The sequence below is a fragment of the Oncorhynchus nerka genome, unplaced genomic scaffold (genome assembly GCF_034236695.1).
Source record: "Oncorhynchus nerka isolate Pitt River unplaced genomic scaffold, Oner_Uvic_2.0 unplaced_scaffold_1125, whole genome shotgun sequence".
NCBI lineage: Eukaryota > Metazoa > Chordata > Actinopteri > Salmoniformes > Salmonidae > Oncorhynchus > Oncorhynchus nerka.
The window spans coordinates 125,001-144,218 of NW_027040198.1; the positions used below are offsets into that span (position 1 = coordinate 125,001).

Genomic DNA, 19,218 nt, shown 5'->3' on the forward strand with positions numbered 1-19,218 from the left:
CTCATGAGACTAATGCTGGGCTGACTGACTGACCCTCATGAGACTAATGCTGGGCTGACTGACTGACCCTCATGAGACTCCTGCTGGGCTGACTGATTGACCCCTCATGAGACGGCTGCTGGGCTGACTGATTGACCCTCATGAGACTCCTGCTGGGCTGACTGATTGACCCTCATGAGACTCCTGCTGGGCTGACTGATTGACCCTCATGAGACTCCTGCTGGGTTGACTGATTGACCCTCATGAGACTCCTGCTGGGCTGACTGATTGACCCTCATGAGACTCCTGCTGGGCTGACTGATTGACCCTCATGAGACTCCTGCTGGGCTGACTGATTGACCCTCATGAGAATCCTGCTGGGCTGACTGATTGACCCCTCATGAGACTAATCCTGGGCTGACTGATTGACCCCTCATGAGACTAATCCTGGGCTGACTGATTGACCCCTCATGAGACTAATCCTGGGCTGACTGATTGACCCTCATGAGACTGCTACTGGGCTGACTGATTGACCCCTCATGAGACTGATTGACCCTCATGAGACTCCTGCTGGGCTGACTGATTGACCCTCATGAGAATCCTGCTGGGCTGACTGATTGACCCCTCATGAGACTAATCCTGGGCTGACTGATTGACCCCTCATGAGACTAATCCTGGGCTGACTGATTGACCCCTCATGAGACTAATCCTGGGCTGACTGATTGACCCTCATGAGACTGCTACTGGGCTGACTGATTGACCCCTCATGAGACTGATTGACCCTCATGAGACTCCTGCTGGGCTGACTGATTGACCCCTCATGAGACTACTGCTGGGCTGACTGACTGACCCTCATGAAACTCCTGCTGGGCTGACTGATTGACCCTCATGAGACTCCTGCTGGGCTGACTGATTGACCCCTCATGAGACTGCTGACTGATTGACCCCTCATGAGACTGCTGACTGATTGACCCTCATGAGACTGCTGACTGATTGACCCCTCATGAGACTCCTGCTGGGCTGACTGATTGACCCCTCATGAGACTCCTGCTGGGCTGACTGATTGACCCTCATGAGACTGCTGACTGATTGACCCCTCATGAGACTCCTGCTGGGCTGACTGATTGACCCCTCATGAGACTCCTGCTGGGCTGACTGATTGACCCTCATGAGACTCCTGCTGGGCTGACTGATTGACCCTCATGAGACTGCTGCTGTGTGGACTGATTGACCCTCATGAGACTCCTGCTGGGCTGACTGATTGACCCCTCATGAGACTCCTGCTGGGCTGACTGATTGACCCTCATGAGACTGCTGCCGGGCTGACTGATTGACCCTCTTGAGACTCCTGCTGGGCTGACTGATTGACCCCTCATGAGACTCCTGCTGGGCTGACTGATTGACCCTCATGAGACTCCTGCTGGGCTGACTGATTGACCCTCATGAGACTGCTGACTGATTGACCCCTCATGAGACTCCTGCTGGGCTGACTGATTGACCCCTCATGAGACTCCTGCTGGGCTGACTGATTGACCCTCATGAGACTCCTGCTGGGCTGACTGATTGACCCTCATGAGACTCCTGCTGGGCTGACTGATTGACCCTCATGAGACTGCTGCCGGGCTGACTGATTGACCCTCTTGAGACTCCTGCTGGGCTGACTGATTGACCCCTCATGAGACTCCTGCTGGGCTGACTGATTGACCCTCATGAGACTCCTGCTGGGCTGACTGATTGACCCTCATGAGACTGCTGACTGGCCCCTCATGAGACTCCTGCTGGGCTGACTGATTGACCCCTCATGAGACTCCTGCTGGGCTGACTGATTGACCCTCATGAGACTCCTGCTGGGCTGACTGATTGACCCTCATGAGACTCCTGCTGGGCTGACTGATTGACCCTCATGAGACTCCTGCCGGGCTGACTGATTGACCCTCATGAGAATCCTGCTGGGCTGACTGATTGACCCCTCATGAGACTAATCCTGGGCTGACTGATTGACCCCTCATGAGACTAATCCTGGGCTGACTGATTGACCCCTCATGAGACTAATCCTGGGCTGACTGATTGACCCTCATGAGACTGCTACTGGGCTGACTGATTGACCCTCATGAGACTCCTGCTGGGCTGACTGATTGACCCCTCATGAGACTGCTGACTGATTGACCCCTCATGAGACTGCTGACTGATTGACCCTCATGAGACTGCTGACTGATTGACCCTCATGAGACTGCTGACTGATTGACCCTCATGAGACTCCTGCTGGGCTGACTGATTGACCCCTCATGAGACTCCTGCTGGGCTGACTGATTGACCCTCATGAGACACCTGCTGGGCTGACTGATTGACCCTCATGAGACTCCTGCTGGGCTGACTGATTGACCCTCATGAGACTCCTGCTGGGCTGACTGATTGACCCCTCATGAGACTGCTGCCGGGCTGACTGATTGACCCCTCGTGAGACTAATGCTGGGCTGACTGATTGACCCCTCATGAGACTCCTGCTGGGCTGACTGATTGACCCTCATGAGACTCCTGCTGGGCTGACTGATTGACCCCTCATGAGACTGGTGCTGGGCTGACTGATTGACCCTCATGAGACTCCTGCCGGGCTGACTGATTGACCCTCATGAGACTCCTGCTGGGCTGACTGATTGACCCCTCATGAGACTCCTGCTGGGCTGACTGATTGACCCCTCATGAGACTCCTGCTGGGCTGACTGATTGACCCTCATGAGACTCCTGCTGGGCTGACTGATTGACCCTCATGAGACTGCTGACTGATTGACCCCTCATGAGACTCCTGCTGGGCTGACTGATTGACCCCTCATGAGACTCCTGCTGGGCTGACTGATTGACCCTCATGAGACTCCTGCTGGGCTGACTGATTGACCCTCATGAGACTGCTGCTGTGTGGACTGATTGACCCTCATGAGACTCCTGCTGGGCTGACTGATTGACCCTCATGAGACTCCTGCTGGGCTGACTGATTGACCCTCATGAGACTGCTGCCGGGCTGACTGATTGACCCTCATGAGACTCCTGCTGGGCTGACTGATTGACCCCTCATGAGACTCCTGCTGAGCTGACTGATTGACCCTCATGAGACTCCTGCTGGGCTGACTGATTGACCCTCATGAGACTGCTGACTGATTGACCCCTCATGAGACTAATCCTGGGCTGACTGATTGACCCCTCATGAGACTCCTGCTGGGCTGACTGATTGACCCTCATGAGACTCCTGCTGGGCTGACTGATTGACCCTCATGAGACTGCTGCTGTGTGGACTGATTGACCCTCATGAGACTCCTGCTGGGCTGACTGATTGACCCTCATGAGACTCCTGCTGGGCTGACTGATTGACCCTCATGAGACTGCTGCCGGGCTGACTGATTGACCCTCATGAGACTCCTGCTGGGCTGACTGATTGACCCTTCATGAGACTCCTGCTGGGCTGACTGATTGACCCTCATGAGACTCCTGCTGGGCTGACTGATTGACCCTCATGAGACTGCTGACTGATTGACCCCTCATGAGACTCCTGCTGGGCTGACTGATTGACCCTCATGAGACTCCTGCTGGGCTGACTGATTGACCCCTCATGAGACTCCTGCTGGGCTGACTGATTGACCCCTCATGAGACTCCTGCTGGGCTGACTGATTGACCCCTCATGAGACTGCTGACTGATTGACCCCTCATGAGACTGCTGACTGATTGACCCTCATGAGACTGCTGACTGATTGACCCTCATGTGACTGCTGACTGATTGACCCTCATGAGACTCCTGCTGGGCTGACTGATTGACCCCTCATGAGACTCCTGCTGGGCTGACTGATTGACCCTCATGAGACTCCTGCTGGGCTGACTGATTGACCCTCATGAGACTCCTGCTGGGCTGACTGATTGACCCCTCATGAGACTGCTGCTGGGCTGACTGATTGACCCCTCATGAGACTGCTGCCGGGCTGACTGATTGACCCCTCGTGAGACTAATGCTGGGCTGACTGATTGACCCTCATGAGACTCCTGCTGGGCTGACTGATTGACCCCTCATGAGACTCCTGCTGGGCTGACTGATTGACCCTCATGAGACTCCTGCTGGGCTGACTGATTGACCCCTCATGAGACTGGTGCTGGGCTGACTGATTGACCCTCATGAGACTCCTGCCGGGCTGACTGATTGACCCCTCATGAGACTCCTGCCGGGCTGACTGATTGACCCTCATGAGACTGCTGCCGGGCTGACTGATTGACCCTCATGAGACTCCTGCTGGGCTGACTGATTGACCCCTCATGAGACTCCTGCTGGGCTGACTGATTGACCCTCATGAGACTCCTGCTGGGCTGACTGATTGACCCTCATGAGACTGCTGCCTGATTGACCCCTCATGAGACTCCTGCTAGGCTGACTGATTGACCCCTCATGAGACTCCTGCTGGGCTGACTGATTGACCCTCATGAGACTCCTACTGGGCTGACTGATTGACCCTCATGAGACTGCTGCTGTGTGGACTGATTGACCCTCATGAGACTCCTGCTGGGCTGACTGATTGACCCCTCATGAGACTCCTGCTGGGCGGACTGATTGACCCCTCATGAGACTCCTGCTGAGCTGACTGATTGACCCTCATGAGACTCCTGCTGGGCTGACTGATTGACCCTCATGAGACTGCTGACTGATTGACCCTCATGAGACTGCTGACTGATTGACCCTCATGAGACTAATGCTGGGCTGACTGATTGACCCTCATGAGACTCCTGCTGGGCTGACTGATTGACCCTCATGAGACTCCTGCTGGGCTGACTGATTGACCCTCATGAGACTCCTGCTGGGCTGACTGATTGACCCTCATGAGACTCTGCTGGGCTGACTTGACCCTCATGAGACTGACCCCTCATGAGACTCCTGCTGGGCTGACTGATTGACCCCTCATGAGACTCCTGCTGGGCTGACTGATTGACCCCTCATGAGACTCCTGCTGGGCTGACTGATTGACCCTCATGAGACTCCTGCTGGGCTGACTGATTGACCCTCATGAGACTAATGCTGGGCTGACTGATTCACCCTCATGAGACTGCTGGCTGATTGACCCTCATGAGACTCCTGCTGGGCTGATTGATTGACCCCTCATGAGACTCCTGCTGGGCTGGCTGATTGACCCCTCATGAGACTCCTGCTGGGCTGATTGATTGACCCCTCATGAGACTCCTGCTGGGCTGGCTGATTGACCCCTCATGAGACTCCTGCTGGGCTGACTGATTGACCCCTCATGAGACTCCTGCTGGGCTGGCTGATTGACCCCTCATGAGACTCCTGCTGGGCTGACTGATTGACCCTCATGAGACTCCTGCTGGGCTGACTGATTGACCCTCATGAGACTGCTGACTGATTGACCCTCATGAGACTCCTGCTGGGCTGACTGATTGACCCTCATGAGACTCCTGCTGGGCTGACTGATTGACCCTCATGAGACTAATGCTGGGCTGACTGATTGACCCTCATGAGACTCCTGCTGGGCTGACTGATTGACCCTCATGAGACTCCTGCTGGGCTGACTGATTGACCCCTCATGAGACTGCTGCTGGGCTGACTGATTGACCCTCATGAGACTGCTGCTGGGCTGACTGATTGACCCTCATGAGACTAATGCTGGGCTGACTGATTGACCCCTCATGAGACTCCTGCTGGGCTGACTGATTGACCCTCATGAGACTGCTGCCGGGCTGACTGATTGACCCTCATGAGACTCCTGCCGGGCTGACTGATTGACCCTTCATGAGACTCCTGCTGGGCTGACTGATTGACCCTCATGAGACTAATGCTGGGCTGACTGATTGACCCCTCATGAGACTCCTGCTGGGCTGACTGATTGACCCTCATGAGACTCCTGCTGGGCTGGCTGATTGACCCCTCATGAGACTCCTGCTGGGCTGACTGATTGACCCTCATGAGACTGCTGACTGATTGACCCTTCATGAGACTCCTGCTGGGCTGACTGATTGACCCTCATGAGACTCCTGCTGGGCTGACTGATTGACCCTCATGAGACTCCTGCTGGGCTGACTGATTGACCCTCATGAGACTGCTGACTGATTGACCCCTCATGAGACTCCTGCTGGGCTGACTGATTGACCCTCATGAGACTCCTGCTGGGCTGACTGATTGACCCTCATGAGACTCCTGCTGGGCTGACTGATTGACCCCTCATGAGACTCCTGCTGGGCTGACTGATTGACCCCTCATGAGACTGCTGACTGCTGACTGATTGACCCTCATGAGACTGCTGACTGATTGACCCTCATGAGACTGCTGGGTACAGACTGATTGACCCTCATGAGACTCCTGCTGGGCTGACTGATTGACCCCTCATGAGACTCCTGCTGGGCTGACTGATTGACCCTCATGAGACTCCTGCTGGGCTGACTGGGTTGACCCTCATGAGACTCCTGCTGGGCTGACTGATTGACCCTCATGAGACTCCTGCTGGGCTGACTGATTGACCCTCATGAGACTGGTGAGACTGCTGGGCTGACTGATTGACCCTCATGAGACTCCTGCTGGGCTGACTGATTGACCCTCATGAGACTCCTGCTGGGCTGACTGATTGACCCTCATGAGACTCCTGGGTTGGGAGACTCCTGACTGATTGACCCCTCATGAGACTGGTGCTGGGCTGACGGATTGACCCTCATGAGACTCCTGCTGGGCTGACTGATTGACCCTCATGAGACTCCTGCTGGGCTGACTGACTGACCCTCATGAGACTGCTGCTGGGCTGACTGATTGACCCCTCATGAGACTCCTGCACTGATTGACCCTCATGAGACTGCTGCCGGGCTGACTGATTGACCCTCATGAGACTCCTGCTGGGCTGACTGATTGACCCCTCATGAGACTGCTGCTGGGCTGACTGATTGACCCTCATGATACTTCTGCTGGGCTGACTGATTGACCCTCATGAGACTGCTGCCTGACTGATTGACCCTCATGAGACTCCTGCTGGGCTGACTGATTGACCCTCATGAGACTCCTGCTGAGATTGACCCTCATGAGACTGCTGCTGTGATTGACCCTCATGAGACTCCTGCTGGGCTGACTGATTGACCCTTCATGAGACTCCTGCTGGGCTGACTGATTGACCCTCATGAGACTGCTGCCGGGCTGACTGATTGACCCTCATGAGACTCCTGCTGGGCTGACTGATTGACCCTCATGAGACTCCTGCTGGGCTGACTGATTGACCCTCATGAGACTCCTGCTGGGCTGACTGATTGACCCTCATGAGACTGCTGGATTGACCCCTCATGAGACTAATCCTGGAGAAATTGAGAGACTCCTGCTGGGCTGACTGATTGACCCTCATGAGACTGCTGCTGTGTGGACTGACCCTCATGAGGCTCCTGACTGATTGACCCTCATGAGACTCCTGCTGGGCTGACTGATTGACCCTCATGAGACTGCTGCCGGGCTGACTGATTGACCTCATGAGACTCCTGCTGGGCTGACTGATTGACCCATGAGACTCCCTGCTGGGCTGACTGATTGACCTCCTGCTGGGCTGACTGATTGACCCTCATGAGACTCCTGGGGCTGACTGATTGACCCTCATGAGACCCCTCCTCCTGCTGGGCTGACTGATTGACCCTCATGAGACTGCTGGGCTGACTGATTGACCCTCATGAGACTCCTGCTGGGCTGACTGATTGACCCTCATGAGACTCCTGCTGGGCTGACTGATTGACCCCTCATGAGACTCCTGCTGGGCTGACTGATTGACCCTCATGACAGACCCCTCATGAGACTCCCTGCTGGACTGATTGACCCTCATGAGACTGCTGCCTGATTGACCCTCATGAGACTCCTGCTGGGGTGACCCCTCATGAGACTCCTGCTGGGCTGACTGATTGACCCTCATGAGACTCCTGCTGGGCTGACTGATTGACCCTCATGAGACTGCTGCTGTGTGGACTGATTGACCCTCATGGGGTGACTGATTGACCCCTCATGAGACTCCTGCTGAGCTGACTGATTGACCCTCATGAGACTCCTGCTGGGCTGACTGATTGACCCTCATGAGACTGCTGGGCAGACTGACTGACCCCTCATGAGACTCCTGCTCTGACTGAGACCCTCCTCCCTGCTGGGCTGACTGATTGACCCCTCATGAGACTGCTGACTGAGACCTCATGAGACTCCTGCTGAGCTGACTGATTGACCCCTCATGAGACTCCTGCTGGGCTGACTGATTGACCCTCATGAGACTGAGACTGGACCCCTCATGAGACTAATCCTGGGCTGACAGACTTGACCCCTCATGAGACTCTGCTGGACTAATGACTGATTGACCTCATGAGACTCCTGCTGGGCTGACTGAGACCCTCATGAGACTCCTGCTGGGCTGACTGAGACCCTCATGAGACTGCTGCCGGGCTGACTGGTTGACCCTCAGAGACTCCTGCTGGGCTGACTGATTGACCCTCATGAGACTCCTGCTGGGCTGACTGAGACCCTCATGAGACTCCTGCTGGGCTGACTGATTGACCCTCATGAGACTCCTGCTGACTGATTGACCCTCATGAGACTCCTACTGATTGACCCTCATGAGACTCCTGCTGGGCTGACTGATTGACCCCTCATGAGACTCCTGCTGGGCTGACTGATTGACCCCTCATGAGACTCCTGCTGGGAGACTGATTGACCCTCATGAGACTCCTGACTGATTGACCCTCATGAGACTAATGCTGGGCTGACTGAGAAGAGAGACTCCTGCTGGGCTGATTGACCCTCAGAGACTCCTGCTGGACTGCTGAGATTGACCCCTCATGAGACTCCTGCTGGGCTGACTGATTGACCCCTCAGAGAGACTCCTGCTGGACTGATTGACCCCTCATGAGACTGCTGGGCTGAGACCCTCAGAGACTGCTGACTGATTGACCCCTCAGAGACTCCTGGGGCTGACTGATTGACCCCTCATGAGAGCTGGGCTGACTGATTGACCCTCATGAGACTCCTGCTGGGCTGACTGATTGACCCCTCATGAGACTCCTGCTGGGCTGACTGATTGACCCCTCAGAGACTCCTGCTGGGCTGACTGATTGACCCTCATGAGACTGCTGCTGGGCTGACTGAGACCCTCATGAGAGCTGGGCTGACTGATTGACCCCTCAGAGACTAATGGGGCTGACTGATTCACCCTCATGAGACTGCTGGCTGATTGACCCTCATGAGACTCCTGCTGGGCTGATTGATTGACCCTCATGAGACTGCTGCTGGGCTGACAGAGAATGAGACTGCTGCTGGGCTGACTGATTGACCCTCAGAGACTAATGCTGGGCTGACTGATTGACCCCTCATGAGACTCCTGCTGGGCTGACTGATTGACCCTCAGAACCCTCATGAGACTCCTGCTGGGCTGACTGATTGACCCCTCATGAGACTCCTGCTGGGCTGACTGGACCCTCATGAGACTAATGCTGGGCTGAGATTGACCCCTCATGAGACTCCTGCTGGGCTGTGACGGACCCTCATGAGACTCCTGCTGGGCTGGCTGATTGACCCCTCATGAGACTCCCTGCTGGGCTGACTGATTGACCCCTCATGAGACTGCTGCTGGGCTGACTGATTGACCCTCATGAGACTCCTGCTGGGCTGACTGATTGACCCTCATGAGACTGCTGCTGTGTGGACTGATTGACCCTCATGAGACTCCTGCTGGGCTGGCTGATTGACCCCTCATGAGACTCCTGCTGGGCTGACTGATTGACCCTCATGAGACTGCTGACTGATTGACCCCTCATGACGGGGCTGACTGATTGACCCCTCATGAGACTCCTCACTGATTGACCCTCATTAGACCCTCAGGCTGTACTGTTGGGAGACTCTGTGTGGACTGGGAGACTGACTGATTGACCTCATGAGACTCCTGCTGGGCTGACTGATTGACCCCTCATGAGACTCCTGCTGGGCTGACTGATTGACCCTCATGAGACTCCTGCTGGGCTGACTGATTGACCCTCATGAGACTCCTGCTGGGCTGACTGATTGACCCCTCATGAGACTCCTGCTGGGCTGACTGATTGACCCTCATGAGACCCTGCTGGGCATGATTGACCCTCATGAGACTGCTGGGCTGACTGATTGACTCCTGCTGGGCTGATGAGACCCCTCATGAGACTCCTGCTGGGCTGACTGATTGACCCCTCATGAGACTCCTGCTGGGCTGACTGATTGACCCAAGAGACTAATGCATGATTGACCCTCTGCTGACTGATTGACCCTCATGAGACTCCTGGGCTGGGACCCTCATGAGACTCCTGCTGGGCTTGACCCTCATGAGACTCCTGCTGGGCTGACTGATTTACCCTCATGAGACTAATGCTGGGCTGACTGATTGACCCCTCATGAGACTCCTGCTGGGCTGACTGATTGACCCCTCATGAGACTCCTGCTGGGCTGACTGATTGACCCTCATGAGACTCCTGCTGGGCTGACTGATTGACCCCTCATGAGACTCCTGCTGGGCTGACTGATTGACCCTCATGAGACTCCTGCTGGGCTGACTGATTGACCCCTCATGAGACTCCTGCTGGGCTGACTGATTGACCCCTCATGAGACTGCTGCTGGGCTGACTGATTGACCCTCATGAGACTAATGCTGGGCTGACTGATTGACCCCTCATGAGACTAATGCTGGGCTGACTGATTCACCCTCATGAGACTGCTGGCTGATTGACCCTCATGAGACTCCTGCTGGGCTGATTGATTGACCCCTCATGAGACTGCTGCTGGGCTGACTGATTGACCCCTCATGAGACTGCTGCTGGGCTGACTGATTGACCCTCATGAGACTAATGCTGGGCTGACTGATTGACCCCTCATGAGACTCCTGCTGGGCTGACTGATTGACCCTCATGAGACTGCTGCCGGGCTGACTGATTGACCCTCATGAGACTCCTGCTGGGCTGACTGATTGACCCCTCATGAGACTCCTGCTGGGCTGACTGATTGACCCTCATGAGACTAATGCTGGGCTGACTGATTGACCCCTCATGAGACTCCTGCTGGGCTGACTGATTGACCCTCATGAGACTCCTGCTGGGCTGGCTGATTGACCCCTCATGAGACTCCTGCTGGGCTGACTGATTGACCCTCATGAGACTGCTGACTGATTGACCCCTCATGAGACTCCTGCTGGGCTGACTGATTGACCCCTCATGAGACTGCTGCTGGGCTGACTGATTGACCCTCATGAGACTGCTGCTGGGTGGTCATCTCTCTCTCTCTCCTCCCAGCAGGCCCAGTCCTCTCTGTTAGGATCTGATGGGTGGTCATCTCTCTCTCCTCCCAGCAGGCCCAGTCCTCTCTGTTAGGATCTAATGGGTGGTCATCTCTCTCTCTCTCTCCTCCCAGCAGGCCCAGTCCTCTCTGTTAGGATCTAATGGGTGGTCATCTCTCTCTCCTCCCAGCAGGCCCAGTCCTCTCTGTTAGGATCTAATGGGTGGTCATCTCTCTCTCTCTCTCTCCTCCCAGCAGGCCCAGTCCTCTCTGTTAGGATCTAATGGGTGGTCATCTCTCTCTCTCCCTCCCAGCAGGCCCAGTCCTCTCTGTTAGGATCTAATGGGTGGTCATCTCTCTCTCTCTCCTCCCAGCAGGCCCAGTCCTCTCTGTTAGGATCTAATGGGTGGTCATCTCTCTCTCTCTCTCCTCCCAGCAGGCCCAGTCCTCTCTGTTACGATCTAATGGGTGGTCCTCTCTCCCTCTCTCTCCTCCCAGCAGGCCCAGTCCTCTCTGTTAGGATCTAATGGGTGGTCATCTCTCTCTCTCTCTCTCTCTCTCCTCCCAGCAGGCCCAGTCCTCTATGTTAGGGATGGTCATCTCTCTCTCTCTCTCTCCCAGCAGGCCCAGTCCTCTCTGTTAGGATCTAATGGGTGGTCATCTCTCTCTCTCTCTCCTCCCAGCAGGCCCAGTCCTCTCTGTTAGGATCTAATGGGTGGTCATCTCTCTCTCTCTCTCTCCTCCCAGCAGGCCCAGTCCTCTCTGTTAGGATCTAATGGGTGGTCATCTCTCTCTCTCTCTCCCCAGCAGGCCCAGTCCTCTCTGTTAGGATCTAATGGGTGGTCATCTCTCTCTCTCTCTCCTCCCAGCAGGCCCAGTCCTCTCTGTTAGGATCTAATGGGTGGTCATCTTTCTCTCTCTCTCCTCCCAGCAGGCCCAGTCCTCTCTGTTAGGATCTAATGGGTGGTCATCTCTCTCTCTCTCTCTCCTCCCAGCAGGCCCAGTCCTCTCTGTTGGATCTGATGGATGTTCCAGAATCGGACTCGGCCGACCCCTGGGGGGCGAGAGGAGGAGGAGGAGGAGGAGGAGCTGCCGCCGCACCAGACCCCTGGCAGGACTACGGTACACACACACACACACACACACACACACACCGTGTCTGAATCCCCTTGTGCTCTAAATAGCAGGTTTGTTGGTAATGTGTAAATATAATGTTTTATAGGATGTGAAATGTAGATCATGGAGTGCTTTTAAATGCCAGGATGTAAAACTCATTTTGGGGGTTTTCAGCTAGTAGAATTCACCTCTTCACTAATTAATTAATCCAGATTAGGGGACACGCTGTTCCCAAATGAACCACTGGGGGGGGGGGTCCCTGACTCAATACAACAGTATGATAATCCAGATTAGGGGACACGCTGTTCCCAAATGAACCACTGGGGGAACCAATGCAAGTGGTCATTAAATTACTCGTTGTCAGTAATCAGGATATTGATGTGTGACTTCCTGTTTTCAGAGTTTCACTGGGGGAACACTACATTCTAAATAGTATGATTAGTACACAGGATGTTGTTTTAGTAAATAGTAGACAGATCAGGGACCAGTGGGGGGACAGGGACCAGTGGGGGACAGGGACCAGTGGGGGGACAGGGACGGGGACCAGGGGGATTAGGGGGACCAGTGGGGGGACAGGGACCAGTGGGGAGACAGGGACCAGTGGGGAGACAGGGACCAGTGGGGAGACAGGGACCAGTGGGGGAGACAGGGACCAGTGGGGGGACAGGGACAGGGGGGAGACAGGACCAGTGGGGAGACAGGGACCAGTGGGGGAGACAGGGACCAGTGGGGGAGACAGGGACCAGTGGGGGAGACAGGGACCAGTGGGGGAGACAGGGACCAGTGGGTGACAGGGACCAGTGGGTGAAGGGGACAGGGACCAGTGGGTGGAAGGGGACAGGGACCAGTGGGTGGAAGGGGACAGGGACCAGTGGGTGGAAGGGGACAGGGACCAGTGGGTGGAAGGGGACAGGGACCAGTGGGTGGAAGGGACAGGGACCAGTGGGTGGAAGTGGACAGGGACCAGTGGGGGAAGGGGACAGGGACCAGTGGGTTTGTCAGTGTGGAAGGGGACAGGGACCAGTGGGTTTGTCAGTGTGGAAGGGGACAGGGACCAGTGTGGAAGGACAGGGACTCGTGTGGAAGGACAGGGACTGTCTTTGTCTCCTCTACACCTGCAGTTGTCAGAACAGTGGCTCTTTGTTCAGCCGGAATGCTGCTATACTGGTCCTGACATATCTACTGAGAGGGTGGAGAGAGAGAGAGAGAGAAGGGGGGTGGAGAGAGAGAGAGAAGGGGTGGAGAGAGAGAGAGAAGGGGGTGGAGAGAGAGAGAGAAGGGGGGTGGAGAGAGAGAGAGAGAAGGGGGAGAGACTGGGGGAGAGAGAGAGAGAAGGGGAGAGAGAGAGAGACAGGGGTGGAGAGAGAGAAGGGGGGAGAGGAGAGGGGGGGAGAGGAGAGAGAGACTGGGGGAGAGGCGGGGGGTGGAGAGAGGGGGGGACGGAGAGGGGGTCGGAGAGAGGGGGCAGAGAGGAGAGGGGGTGGAGAGAGAGAGAGAGATGGGGACGGAGAGAGGGGGATGCCAGATAGAGGGGGTGGAGAGAGAGACTGGGTGAGAGCGGGGGTGGAGAGAGAGACTGGGTGAGGGCGGGGGTGGAGAGAGAGACTGGGTGAGAGGCGGGGGTGGAGAGAGACTGGGTGAGAGGCGGGGGGTGGAGAGAGAGACTGGGGGGAGAGGCGGGGGTGGAGAGAGAGGGGAGGACGGAGAGGGGGTCGGAGAGAGGGGGACAGAGAGGGAGAGGGGGTGGAGAGAGAGGGATGACGGAGAGAGGGGGATGCCAGATAGAGGGGGTGGAGAGAGAGAGAGAGAGAGGGGGGAGAGAGAGAGGGAGGGGGAGGACGGAGAGGGGGGAGGCCGGAGAGAGGGGGACGGAGAGAGAGAGGGGGATGCCAGATAGAGGGGGTGGGTGGAGAGAGAGAGAGAGAGAGGGGGGGAGAGGGAGGGGGGGAGGACGGAGAGAGAGAGACTGAGGGGAGGACTGACGGAGAGGGGGAGGCCGGAGAGATGTTAGTCGTCCAGAACAGTAGTGATCTGAAAACGAGGGAACAGCATTGTGACAGACAGCAGGAATGACTTGTCATCTGACTACTGGGTGGGGACTCATGTTGTGTCTGTGTGTCCAGGTGCAGCCCCAAAGCCAGTGGCTCCAGTAGACCCCTGGGGGCCCCCGTCCTCCTCTGTTTCCCCCATGAAGAGCAGTGATCCCTGGGGAACCAACCCTGCTCCCGACCCCTGGGGTTCTGGAGGAACCTCCTACGCAGGTAAACCTCAACACCAGGGTTTAGTTAGCCGGTAGTAGCTGGCTCCTACACCTCAACACCAGGGTTTAGTTAGCCGGTAGTAGCTGGTACACCTCAACACCAGGGTTTAGTTAGCCGGTAGTAGCTGGCTCCTACACCTCAACACCAGGGTTTAGTTAGCCGGTAGTAGCTGGCTCCTACACCTCAACACCAGGGTTTAGTTAGCCGGTAGTAGCTGGCTCCTACACCTCAACACCAGGGTTTAGTTAGCCGGTAGTAGCTGGCTCCTACACCTCAACACCAGGGTTTAGTTAGCCGGTAGTAGCTGGCTCCTACACCTCAACACCAGGGTTTAGTTAGCCGGTAGTAGCTGGCTCCTACACCTCAACACCAGGGTTTAGTTAGCCGGTAGTAGCTGGCTCCTACACCTCAACACCAGGGTTTAGTTAGCCGGTAGTAGCTGGCTCCTACACCTCAACACCAGGGTTTAGTTAGCCGGTAGTAGCTGGCTCCTACACCTCAACACCAGGGTTTAGTTAGCCGGTAGTAGCTGGCTCCAACACCTCAACACCAGGGTTTAGTTAGCCGGTAGTAGCTGGCTTTTGGCCCAAAATAATCATAATGGAAAAAGCCTATTCTTATTTTCAAATGTAAATAAAATTTACAGCGGCCAATTGTTTGATTCCTGGATATTTTAGTTCATGTTTTGAGGTAATGTTTACCCTTTTTAAAGTAGCATCGTCGAACCCCAACCTGAGATGTTTAGGGAATTACTTCATCAAGACTTCCTCGTGGGCCGTTGTAACCAGCATTTCTGTCCTCTTCTACTGGTTTTCAAATCAACTTTCTTTCGTTGTCCGGAAGCCAAAGGTACACTCCTAGTCGTATTGACGACCCGTTGTGTGAGGGCGGGCCCCGGTCGGTATTGAGGGCGGGCCCCGGTCGGTATTGAGGGCGGGCCCCGGTCGGTATTGAGGGCGGGCCCCGGTCGGTATTGAGGGCGGGCTCAAATGTCTGAGTCAATAAGTATTCAACCCACAGTTGAAACTGGAGTAGCAGCACGACCAGGTGGACTGGGGACAACAAGGACTCATCATCCAGGGGTAACCTGTCTCTGTCTCTCTCTCTCTGTCTCTCTCTCTCTCTTTGTCTCTCTCTCTCTCTGTCTCTCTCTCTCTCTGTCTCTCTCTCTCTCTGTCTCTCTCTCTCTCTGTCTCTCTCTCTCTCTCTGTCTCTGTGTCTCTGTCTCTCTCTCTGTCTCTGTCTCTGTCTCTCTGTCTCTGTCTCTCTGTCTCTCTCTCTCTCTGTGTCTCTCTCTCTCTCTGTGTCTCTCTCTCTCTCTCTCCAGTGTTTCTCTCTCTGTCTCTCTCTCTCTCTCTCTCTCTCTCTCTCTCTGTGTCTCTCTCTGTCTCTGTCTCTCTGTCTCTCTGTCTCTCTGTCTCTCTGTCTCTCTGTCTCTCTGTCTCTCTGTCTCTCTGTCTCTCTGTCTCTCTCTCTCTCTCTCTTCTCTCTGTCTCTCTCTGTCTCTCTCTGTCTCTCTCTCTCTGTCTCTCTCTCTCTCTCTCTCTCTCTCTCTCTCTCTCTCTGTAATCCTCTAGGTGATGGTCGGGGTCTCTCCTCCCTGACTAGTGGTACCGGGGACCTGTTTGACTCTCTGCCCAACAGGAAGACCCCAGAGTCCTTCCTGGGTCCTAATGCAGCATTGGTCAACCTGGATTCACTGGTTACCAAGCCTCTTCAGCCTGCTCCTATTGTCAACCCCTTCCTCGCTGCCGCAGGTACCGACACCTGTGTACCGACCCCCTTGTACCGACCCCCCTGTACCGACTCCCCCGTCCGATGTTGAAAATCTCCTCTCTCTCTCTTATTTGAATACAATCTCTCTGTTCTCTCAATTCAAGGGGTCTTTATTGTCATGGGAGACAGATGTTACATTTTGCCATCATAGATCATTAACATAATCATATAAAATGAACAGTAAACATCACAGAAGAATAAATACATTTAAAATGTCATTCTGTACAAATATATATACACAAATAGTTAACTTCTTAGTGATCCCTCCCCGCTCAGATCCCGGTGATTGATTAGACATCATCCAGTCAAATAGCCAAACTAAAAAAAAACAGAAATACTCATAATTAAACATTCACAAAACATCAAAATAAAGCTTAACTTCTTGTTAACACGTTAGCCTACTTGACCAATTGTTGGGTTGTTACTAGAACGGTACGAGACGGTCTGAGACTTTAAGGCGATGCTGTTATTGTGACTGTATAATCTAGTATTGTGTTTTAAACACGCCTGTGTCGTCTAGCGTTAGTTCCCTTTACTTGACCTGCCCTAGACTGACATTAACACGTTAGCCTGCCCTAGACTGACATTAACACGTTAGCCTGCCCTAGACTGACATTAACACGTTAGCCTGCCCTAGACTGACATTAACACGTTAGCCTGCCCTAGACTGACATTAACACGTTAGCCTGCCCTAGACTGACATTAACACGTTAGCCTGCCCTAGACTGACATTAACACGTTAGCCTGCCCTAGACTGACATTAACACGTTAGCCTGCCCTAGACTGACATTAACACGTTAGCCTGCCCTAGACTGACATTAACACGTTAGCCTGCCCTAGACTGACATTAACACGTTAGCTGTCCTAGACTGACATTAACACGTTAGCCTGCCCTAGACTGACATTAACACGTTAGCCTGTCCTAGACTGACATTAACACGTTAGCCTGCCCTAGACTGACATTAACACGTTAGCCTGCCCTAGACTGACATTAACACGTTAGCCTGCCCTAGACTGACATTAACACGTTAGCCTGCCCTAGACTGACATTAACACGTTAGCCTGCCCTAGACTGACATTAACACGTTAGCCTGCCCTAGACTGACATTAACACGTTAGCCTGTCCTAGACTGACATTAACACGTTAGCCTGTCCTAGACTGACATTAACACGTTAGCCTGTCCTAGACTGACATTAACACGTTAACCTGTCCTAGACTGACATTAACACGTTAGCCTGCCCTAGACTGACATTAACACGTTAGCCTGTCCTAGACTGACATTAACACGTTAGCCTGTCCTAGACTGACATTAACACGTTAGCCTGTCCTAGACTGACATTAACACGTTAACCTGTCCTAGACTGACATTAACTTAACCTGTCCTAGACTGACATTAACACGTTAGCCTGTCCTAGACTGACATTAACACGTTAACCTGTCCTAGACTGATTAACACGTTAACCTGTCCTAGACTGACATTAACACGTTAACCTGTCCTAGACTGACATTAACACGTTAACCTGTCCTAGACTGACATTAACACGTTAGCCTGTCCTAGACTGACATTAACACGTTAACCTGTCCTAGACTGACATTAACACGTTAACCTGTCCTAGACTGACATTAACACGTTAACCTGTCCTAGACTGACATTAACACGTTAGCCTGTCCTAGACTGACATTAACACGTTAACCTGTCCTAGACTGACATTAACATTAACCTGTCCTACGTTAACCTTAACCTGTCCTAGACTGACTAACATTAACACGTTAACCTGTCCTAGACTGACATTAACACGTTAACCTGTCCTAGACTGACATTAACACGTTAACCTGTCCTAGACTGACATTAACACGTTAACCTGTCCTAGACTAACATTAACACGTTAACCTGTCCTAGACTGACATTAACACGTTAGCCTGTCCTAGACTGACATTAACACGTTAACCTGTCCTAGACTGACATTAACACGTTAACCTGTCCTAGACTAACATTAACACGTTAACCTGTCCTAGACTGACATTAACACGTTAGCCTGTCCTAGACTGACATTAACACGTTAACCTGTCCTAGACTGACATTAACACGTTAACCTGTCCTAGACTGACATTAACACGTTAACCTGTCCTAGACTGACATTAACACGTTAGCCTGTCCTAGACTGACATTAACACGTTAACCTGTCCTAGACTGACATTAACACGTTAACCTGTCCTAGACTGACATTAACAACCTGTTAACCTGTCCTGTCCTAGACTGACATTAACCGTTAACCTGTCCTAGACTGACATTAACACGTTAGCCTGTCCTAGACTGACATTAACACGTTAGCCTGTCCTAGACTGACATTAACACGTTAGCCTGTCCTAGACTGACATTAACACGTTAACCTGTCCTAGACTGACATTAACACGTTAGCCTGTCCTAGACTGACATTAACACGTTAGCCTGTCCTAGACTGACATTAACACGTTAGCCTGTCCTAGACTGACATTAACACGTTAGCCTGTCCTAGACTGACATTAACACGTTAGCCTGTCCTAGACTGACATTAACACGTTAGCCTGTCCTAGACTGACATTAACACGTTAGCCTGTCCTAGACTGACATTAACACGTTAGCCTGTCCTAGACTGGACTGAACATTAGCCTGTCCTAGACACATTAACACGTTAGCCTGTCCTAGACTGACATTAACACGTTAGCCTGTCCTAGACTGACATTAACACGTTAGCCTGTCCTAGACTGACATTAACACGTTAGCCTGTCCTAGACTGACATTAACACGTTAGCCTGTCCTAGACTGACA

At 53.7% G+C, this 19,218-nt stretch overlaps 1 protein-coding gene across 2 annotated transcripts in view; it reads left to right on the forward strand.

Moving 5' to 3' along the window:
- Nucleotides 1-19,218, forward strand: part of LOC135570071 (epsin-2-like) — a 57,307-nt gene that overhangs the window by 33,857 nt on the left and 4,232 nt on the right. The window contains exons 7-9 of one of the 2 annotated variants that reach the window (XM_065016136.1): nt 12,254-12,377; nt 14,495-14,632; nt 16,210-16,389. In XM_065016136.1, coding sequence (XP_064872208.1) covers nt 12,254-12,377; nt 14,495-14,632; nt 16,210-16,389 — 442 coding nt within the window. Of the gene's footprint in view, nt 1-12,250; nt 12,378-14,494; nt 14,633-16,209; nt 16,390-19,218 lie in introns of both variants that reach the window. The other variant, XM_065016135.1, reaches the window with a different exon arrangement.